The 9,591-nt window shown below is 40.0% G+C and overlaps 1 protein-coding gene across 1 annotated transcript in view; it reads left to right on the top strand.

Moving 5' to 3' along the window:
* CCPG1 (cell cycle progression 1) overlaps positions 1-9,591 on the top strand; it is a 54,903-nt gene that overhangs the window by 35,115 nt on the left and 10,197 nt on the right. The window contains exons 6-7 of the mRNA XM_023509999.1: positions 2,550-2,778; positions 7,513-7,764. Coding sequence (XP_023365767.1) covers positions 2,550-2,778; positions 7,513-7,764 — 481 coding nt within the window. The remainder of the gene's footprint in view (positions 1-2,549; positions 2,779-7,512; positions 7,765-9,591) is intronic.

Here is a 9,591-nt window from a genome sequence, read left to right as displayed (position 1 = left end):
TTTAAAATGAAGATTAGTTTTTGAATTTGATAACAAAAGTTCATCCTGTCCTTTGGAATTTTACTTTCAGGTAAAACTTGAGAGCTAGATGATCTTCCCATGACATCTTAGTCCCCTTGTGTTGCTGTAATAAAATACCTATGACTGGTTGATATATAAAGCAGAAAAGTTTATTTCTCTCGGTTCTAGAGGTTGGGAGGTCTAAGGTTAAGGTGTTAGCAAGTTTGGTGTTTGGTGAAGGCATGCTCTTTTGCTTCCAAGATGGCACCTTGTTGCTGCATTCTCAAGAGGGCATGGATGCTGTTCTATGGCAGAAGAAATGAAAAAGGGCTGCAGTATATGCTTGCTGTGTGAAGCTTGCTTTATAAAGGGCTTAATCACATTCACAAGGGAGAAGCCCTCATGACTTAATCACTTCCTAAAGGCCCCACTTCTTAACTATTATCACATTGGCAATCACATTCCAATATATGAATGTTTTATTTTATTTTGTTTTATTTCTATTTTATTTTATTTTTAATTTTTTGTTAAAGACAAGAGTCTGTCTCACTTTATTGCCCTGGGTAGAGTGCCATGGCATCATATAGCTCAAAGCAACGTCCAACTCCTGGGCTTAGGCGATTCTCTTGCCTCAGCCTCTTGAGTAGCTGGGACTATACCTGCCACAACACCTGGCTATTTTTTGGTTGCAGTTTGGCCAGGGCTGGGTTTGAACCTGGTACCCTACCTACTGCCATAGGCACTGCCCTTGTTTTATTTTTTATTTTTTGAGATAAAGTCGCATGTTGTCACCCTGGGGAGAGTGCTGTGGCGTCATAGCTTACAGCAACCTTCAACTCGGGCTCAAGCTATCCTCTGGCCTTAGTTTTTCTATTTTTAGTAGAGACTGGGTCTCACTTTTGCTCGGGTTGGTCTCAAACTTGTGAGCTCAAGCATTCCACTTGCCTCTGCCTCCCAGAGTGCTTGGATTACAGGCATGAACCATTGCACCCAGCCAGTATATGAACATTTTAGAGGACACAGTTAGATGATAATACATGGTGTTACTGTTGAAACTTATTACATATATAACCAGAAAAGTTTAATCAGTGCTTTTTTGCCTCCCTAACCTACAGAGTTATGTTCACATAAACCATAGAACTTTAATCCCAGTACTGTGGGCAGCTGAGGCAGCCTAGGCCTGACCTCACAAGTTTGAGACCAGCCTGAGCTAGAGGAAGACCCCGTCTCTAAAAATAGCCGGGTGTTGTGGGGCACCTACAGTCCCAACTACTTAGGAGCCTGAGGCAAGAGAATTGTTTGAGCCCAAGAGTCTGAGGTTGCTATGAGCTATGACTCTATGGCAGTTTACCAGGGATGACAAAAATGAGACTGTCCCAAAAAAAGAAAACAGAAAACCACAGAACTGGCTCAGTGCCTGTAGCTCAGGTGGCTAAGGCACCAGCCACCTACATGGGAGCTGGTGGGTTCGAATGCAGCCCGACCTGCCAAAAATCAATGACAACTATAACCAAAAAATAGCTGGGCATTGTGGCGGGCACCTGTAGTCCCAGCTACTTGGGAGGCTGAGGCAAGAGAATTGCTTGAGCCCAGGAGTTGGAGGTTGCTGTGAGCTGTGATGGCATTGCACTCTACCCATGGCCACAGCTTGAGACTCTGTCTCAAAAAAACAAAAACAAAAACCCATAGCGCTTGTGAGAGAAATATTCTATTCTTTCTATGATTATTAAATGAGGAATAAAGGTGGGTTTCTCATGTTCTGTAGCCCCCTAGGAGAAGGCTGTGGTCTGAGAGTCGCTAAGGTATTTTCTTTTTTTTTTTTTTTTGAGACAGAGCCTCAAGCTGTCCCCCTGGGTAGAGTGCTATGGCTTCACTGCTCACAGCAACCTCCAACTCCTGGGCTCAAGTGAGTCTCCTGTCTCCATCTCCCAAGTAGCTGGGACCACAGGCGCCCGCCACAATGCTTGGCCATTTTTTGGTTGCAGCCATCATTGTTGTTTGGCGGGCCCAGGCTGGGGATTCGAACCCGCCACCTTAGGTGTACGTGGCTGGCGCCTTTGCCGATTGAGCCACAGGCGCCAGCCAAGGTATTTTCTTTTTCTTTTTTCTTTTTTTAGTTGGGACAGACTCTCACTCTGATGCCCTGGGTAGAGTGCTGTGGCATCATCATGGCTCACAGGAAACTCAAAAAACTCTTGGTCCAAGTGATCCTCTTGCCTTAGCCTCTCAAGGAGCTGGGACTACATGTGCCTGCCATGATGCCTGCCTAGTTTTTCTACTTTTAGTAGAGGAGTCTTGCTCTTGCTCAAGCTGGTCTCGAACTCCTGAGCTCAAGTGATCCACCTGCCTGACCTCCCACAGTGCTAGGATTATAGGTGTGAGCCACTGCACCTGGCTTTGATAGTATTTTCAAAGTAAAAGATGAGTCTGCTGTTGCATAATTATTTACTAATAGGTGGGAATCATCTTTTAACCTCAAATTACCCAGATAGTACCATTATACACTTAGAACTATTTAGAAAATATAAAGCCATTAAATAATTGTTCAGTTTACTCTCTGTAAAATTATGATTCTTCAGGCAGGGGAAGAAAAGTCGTCTGAAGAGAATGTCTGTTTTGGAACTGCCAGTGATGATTCTGATATTGTTACCCTTGAGCCACCAAAGTTAGAAGAAACGGGAAATCAGGAAGTTACTGTTGAAGAAGCACAGGATCCAGAAGACTTTAACATGGGCTCTTCCTCCAGCAGCCAGTATGCATTCTGTCAGCCAGAAACCGGTAAGAACTGTAGAAGGATAAAAAATACACTGTTGAGAATCTTAAGGACTTGGATTACCATAGTTTATATAATAGGTCATCTTCTAACCGTAAGTCTCTTGAATATATTTGGGTAAACTCACTATAATTTTTTTTCTGTGAAATCTGTTATATCTGATTTTTTCTGAGACTCTATGGCCTAGAGTGCAGCAGTCTTTTGCTGTTACCAGTAACCGTCTTTTACTATTAAATAGAAGACAATTTCTTCAAGGAGATTTGGTACTATCTGAAATGCTCCAGAATGCATTTGGTATTTATTAACTCTTTAATAACAGAAGATTGAGCTACCTAAAAGCAGAAGGATATTAATATTTTTGCTTACAACAATATACATTCTGTATTACAGAAATAGTGAAAGAAAATTTGTATTGAAGTCTTGGATATACACTCAGTTATTAGTCATTCAGCAAATATTGTGAGTGCTGTGTGGCAAACAGGGTCCAAGATGCTGTAAAAATAGCAGTCTCCCAACACTTCTTACTTTGGGATCTCTGATACTATTATGAAAATATTTCTATTGTAAATCACCTTTTAAAGCAGTTAATGTCCATTGTTCATACAGAGTCATTTGGAGGTCAAAGTGTGAGTCGCTGAGCTTTGTTTCTACATTTGTTCAGCTTAGTTTTTTTTTTTCTGAGACGGAGCCTCAAGCTATCCCCCTGCGTAGAGTGCCATGGCATCACGCTCAGAGCAACCTCCAACTCCTGGGCTCAAGCGAGTCTCCTGCCTCAGCCTCCCAGGTAGCTGGGACTACAGGCGCCCGCCACAACGCCTGGCCATTTTTTGGTTGCAGCCATCATTGTTGTTTGGCGGGCCCGCGTTGGGGATTCGAACCTGCCACCTTAGGTGTATGTGGTTGGCGCCTTAGCTGCTTGAGCCACAGGCGCCGAGCCTCAGCTTATTTTTTAGGAATGTATATAAATAACATTTTTCAGTAAGATAAATATTTAGGCATAAAGTTCCTGGAAAATACTTACTTTTGGCATTGAGAAACTAGACAGTAGAATTTCTATTGTTCTAGTAGTTTAAGCTAATGTCAAGTAGAGAATCTTGGCTATCTCCTTTAATGAGGAATTATTTTCAGTTATTGTCTTAGTAGTTTACCAGTAAATAAGAGCTTGAAAACACTTCATTCAGTTATTTTTTTCGAACTTTCCTTGTTAGAGAAAAACTTTATCCTTCTTAGGATATGATACATGGAATATAGTATATTTATTTATGAGGGCTTAATATAATTGGCTTTAGAATCCTTGTTGGTCATCAGATTTATTTTTTATTTTTTGGCATGTAGCACTTTTTCTAGGATAGATTTATTTATTTTTATTTTTTGCTTGGGACAAAGTCTCACTATGTCACCCAAGGTAGAGTGCTGTGGTGTCACAGCTCACAGCAACCTCCAACTCTTGGGCTTAAGCGATTCTCTTGCCTTAGCCTCCCAAGTAACTGGGACTACAGGTGCCCACCACGACACCCAGCTATTTTTTGTTGCAATTGCCATTGTTGTTTAGCTGGCCCAAGCTGGGATTGAACCTGCCACCCTCAGTGTATGTGGCTGGTGCAGTAACCATTGTGCTATGGGTGCCCTGCCGACAGGCTTTTTTTTTTTTTTTTAACTTCCAAGATTTCTGCTGTATTTAAGTAGTTCTTTCATTCCTTCCGGTTTAATTTGAGAATGTTCATGGACCTGTAATGTCATTTGAAGAAAGACCACTGCAGAAGGGTCTAGGCTGATGTGTAAGAAATTTACATATAAAATGTAAAAGATGCTATACACTTTTTTTTATTTTTTAGGAACTTGGGCCTTCTAAGACCAATATTCTAATGTTTTATCTCCTTTCTAAACTTGTACTTGGGAATTTTGTAGACTTAGTTAAGAGAAATACTTGCTCAAGTGTATTTTTACCGATTGTTATCCTCCCTAAAGAAATTATTTCAGTGAACAAAATGTTAAAAATAAACAAAGGTGAAATTTTGGACATTATATATAAATCAGTTGCCATGAGCTTTTGTTCTCTTTTTCTTAGCCCCATGTTTTTTTCTTGGTTTATTAATTTCATGCTACCCATTGTTTAGTTAATTTTGTTTTTTCCTTTCCCTTTCTTCTTTATCTTTACAGTATTTTCTTTTCTTTCTTTCTTTTTTTTTTTTTTTTTGACAGAGCCTCAAGCTGTCCCCCTGGGTAGAGTGCTGTGGCACATAGCTCACAGCAACCTCCAACTCCTGGGCTCAAGTGAGTCTCCTGCCTCTGCCTCCCAAGTAGCTGGGACGACAGGCGCCCACCACAACGCCCGGCTATTTTTTGGTTGCAGCCGTCATTGTTGTTTGGCGGGTCCAGGCTGGGGATTCGAACCCGCCACCTTAGGTGTACGTGGCTGGCGCCTTAGCCGGTTGAGCTATAGGCGCCGAGCCAGTATTTTCAACTTCAATTTTATCTTCTTCTAAATTAGATTAGAGCAGGTCGATATTACACTTCCTTTGGTAGTGTAGTTTTTGTTGGTTTTGAGAATACCTGCTTCCTTTATATGTCCTCTCTTCCACGCTCAAAAAGCAGAGGTGGTAATTGTAGAGAAGCTGTATCATGTTTTCAAAAAAGGTGTGATTTTTACATTTTAATTTAGTACAGATAACAATGTTAAGTGATAAATAAGTATTTTCAATTCTTTTTCTTTTTTATTTCTTAATAAGCTTTATACATCTTTTTTTCCTGTCTATTTACAAAAGAAAGGTGGTGGGAGAAGCTGTGGAAGATTCCTGAATGCATTTGGGGATGGGATGATCAGCTGAAACACCATGTTCCTAGCCAACTCGCTTTCCAAGGTGGTGTGACTAAATCTGACCAGCTTCTCTTGAGCTGAATGTGCCTAGTCACATTTACTATTACTGAGTGCTTTAAAGATACCTGTTATCATCTGTGATATTTGAAACAGGTGTTCAAAATTGATCTTGTAAAAAAGCTGGCCAAGCTTATTGCATGCTTTTGCCTTGCTTGTGTCTTGGACTATGGGCCAAATTAAGCTTTAAAGGAAGTTAAAAATAAAAACATTTCATCTATTATGTGTATGGGTTAAAAAAGATGGCAGCATTAGATAAGGACATGACTGTATTGTAATAATATGAGCCAGGCTTGTTTGTTAGGATATATAATAAAGGCAGTATGTTAATATAGAATTGAAGATTTAAGGAATTTCATAGTTTATTTTTACATTTACCTATCTTAATTTTATGTCAGAAAGCCTGACTTAAATACTCCAGCCATGATCATGAATGCCTTTGTATTATGTAATGCTTTGTTTAAGTCTTCCTTTCTTTCTCTTTGTCCAAGAAATGTAACCTCACACCTGAGGCGACGGCATCTTGGAAAAACTAGTGATCAAGAATAACCAGATAAACATGATGGGCATAAGGGTCATGACCAAAAGATCTCTCAGTGGCATCTGTATCACTAAATATTAGGAATATTCATTCATTCAGTAGTCCCTTCTGTCTTTTTGTTTGTTGTCGTAAGTGTGAAAGTGAACTGAATACTCTACTATCCATCTTTAAAACGTATTGCCTAACTAAGTTACCAGCTTTCCTGTGGCATGGATATCCTGTTTTCAGAAGAACTGTTTGCTTTTTGGGAGCATGAATGTTTGTTGTTGAGAGCTCTTTGGATTAAATTCAGGTTCAGATTTTTTCCTTACTTTTTTCTAGTGCTTTTCTTCTACCTGGCTTGTGGAAATGACTACTGAGTTATTTAATCTTCTGTGTCACTATAGTATGTTGAGATAATGTTCAGGAATTATGCCTTTAGAAAAACTTGAAGGTAACTTTTCCAGGGGATAAGTTTCCCTGACTTGGTATTTCTTGTGCAGTTGTTTCCCCTTGGTGTGTTGTTTACTATTTTTCTCGTAAGGAACAGCACCAGACTAGGCCTTAATATTGGAGATAGCTGTTGTGTCACTTCCTCATGCTGACATATTTACTAGAGGGTAAAATTAATAACCTTCTAGTAAGAGTGGCAGTCGAAGGGAAGGGCTCATCTGACTTCTGGAAACCTATGTTAAACTGTAGTGCTTTCAAACTTGATTATGGGCTAATAAGATGGAAATGAAACTAGGGACTAGGCACACTCAGGACAGTTTGGTAGTTATTATACTTTGTAAATCACAGGATCTTGGTAGTATACTTTCCTGTGTTCCTTAAATTACCTCTATTTGTAAAGTTGAATGAAGAGACAGATTTTTTTTTTCTTTCTAGAAATTGTACTTAGTTATGCATCTAATAGCAATGAAATTTAAAGGACTATGAGAATCAGTGACTATTTTTTTTGGCTGGGGCTGGGTTTGAACCCGCCACCTCTGGCATATGGGGCCAGTGCCCTACCTACTCCTTTGAGCCCCATGCACTGCCCAATCAGTGACTATGCTTTCTCATAGTTTAAACTACAAGGGGGATAAAAAACCCCAGATATACATAAAGCACAGAATAAAGTCATTATCAGATTCTTGTATATTCTAGTTGGGATCTTTTATGTTCTATGATAAATTGAAAACTTGGTGTTTTTGTTTGTATTGTCTGGTTTTTGTTTTTGGCTGTCTCATGTCAGAAGGCATGTAGGGATGGATGGCATTAATTATTCTAAATGATATTTACTGGGAAAGTTTTTCCAAAACTTCTAATACCTTAATGTCAACATTTTTCTTTTCAAAATAGTATTTTCGTCTCAGCCTAGTGATGATGAATCAAGTAGTGATGAAACCAGTAATCAGCCTAGTCCTGCCTTTAGACGACGGCGTGCCCGGAAGAAGACTGTTTCTACTTCAGAATCTGAAGAACGGCCACTTGCTGCACAAGAACCTGAACCTTCTAAGAAGCTGAGTAGATGCCATTTCAGTAGTGGTCTCAATAAGTGTGTCATACTTGCCTTGGTGATTGCAATCAGCATGGGGTTTGGACATTTCTATGGTAAGTTTTTGAAAATTTTGTTATATGTAAACTGATAAGTGATACTTACCAAGAGTGAGGAATCCTGGGATCTATTTTAATATCATTAAACATATGACCTTGAAAACTCAAAACCTGTTTGAGCCTTACTTTTCTCATTTGGAAAGTGAGTGTTGCCTAGCTCACAAAAATGTTTCACTTAAATGAAGTGGTAGGTATTTTGCATGTATGTTTGTGACTTTTTTTTTTTTTTTTTTGGAGGCAGAGTCTATTGTGCTACGCTTGGTAGAGTGCTGTGGCGTCACAGCTCACAGCAACCTGAAACTCTTGGGCTTAAATGATTCTCATGCCTTAGCTTCCCAAGTAGCTGGGACTATGGGCGGCCACCACAGTGCCTGGCTATTTTTTGTTGCAGTCGTCGTTGTTTAGTTGGCCTGGGCCGGGTTTGAACCCTTGGTGTATGTGGCTGTCACTGTGACCAATATGCTATGGTGCTGAACCTGTTTGTGACTTTTTTAACATTAAAAGATTGGCAGATCACCTCTCTGAAATGCTCACCATGAGGCAGATTATTTTAATTTAGAATTACAGACAAATTTGAACTGTGATATCAAGAGGATTATTTAAATCTCACTTAACATAGCTACATTTGAAATGTCGAAATAATTAGTGCTCATTATTTCTACCTTTTTTTTTGTTGAGACAGTCTCACTGTCACCCTCAGTAGAGTGCCATGGTGTCACAGCTCAGAGCAACCTCAAGCTATTGGGCTTAAGCGATTCTCTTGCCTCTGAGGTAACTGGGACTACAGGTGCCTGCCGTTTCTTGATTGCAGTTGTCATTGTTATTTGGCAGGCCCGGGCTGGGTTCAAACCCACCAGTTCTAGTGTATGTGGCTGGCACCCTCACTGCTGAGCTACACACGCTGAGGTTTGTTATTTCTACTTTTGTGACATTTATTGTTGCTTCCATGGCGCACACGACTTGAGAATGTTTTTGTCTTTAGTTTTAGCTTATACTTTGCTCTTGTAAACTTGTTAGAGTTTATGTATGTTGATTTATCTCATCAACCCAGTTAGCCTGGTTTGTGTTACAATTAACATGTATCACTCATTTGATAAAAGACATCATAAGCTTTCACTTATTTATTCTTGGTTTGTATAATCAGATTTTTTTTTTTTTAAAGACATAGAATCTTAACTCTGTTGCCCAGGCTGGAGTGTAGTGGTACAATCACAGCTCACTCTAACCTGGAATTCCTGATTTTAAGCCTGGGCTCAAGCAGTCCTTCTACCTTGGCCTTCCAAATTACTGGGATTATAGTTGTGAACTACCATGCCCTGAATATAATCAGAATTTTTAAAGAATTGGGAAATCCTGGGCTTGGTGCCTATAGCTCAGTGGCTAGGGTGACAGCTACATGCACTGGGGCTGGTGAACTCGAACCCAGCCCAGGCCTGCCAAATGACAATGATAATTACAATAACAACCACAACAAAAAAGTAGCTGGGCTTTGTGGCGGGTGCCCGTAATTCCAGCTATTTAGGAGTCTGAGGCAAGAGAATTGCTTAAGCCCAAGAGTTTGAGGTTGCTGGGAGTTATGAAGCCATGGTACTCTAACATGGGCTACATAATGAGACTCTGTCTCAAGAAAAAAAAGAAATGCTGATAATTTGAACAAAATGATTTTGTCCAAATTAAATAGTTAGATTATACAGACTGAATGCTTTATGTATTTTAAAGTATTGGTAATTGGGCGGTGCCTGTGGCTCAAAGTAGTAGGGCACTGGCTCCGCATGCCGGAGGTGGAGAGTTCAGACCCAGCCCCAGAAAAATACTGAAAAAAAA

The sequence above is a fragment of the Otolemur garnettii genome, unplaced genomic scaffold (genome assembly GCF_000181295.1).
Source record: "Otolemur garnettii isolate 467f Iridium unplaced genomic scaffold, OtoGar3 scaffold00011, whole genome shotgun sequence".
NCBI classification, from domain to species: domain Eukaryota; kingdom Metazoa; phylum Chordata; class Mammalia; order Primates; family Galagidae; genus Otolemur; species Otolemur garnettii.
Note: the sequence above shows the minus strand (reverse complement) of the source record. Positions and strands in the feature narration are given on the sequence as shown.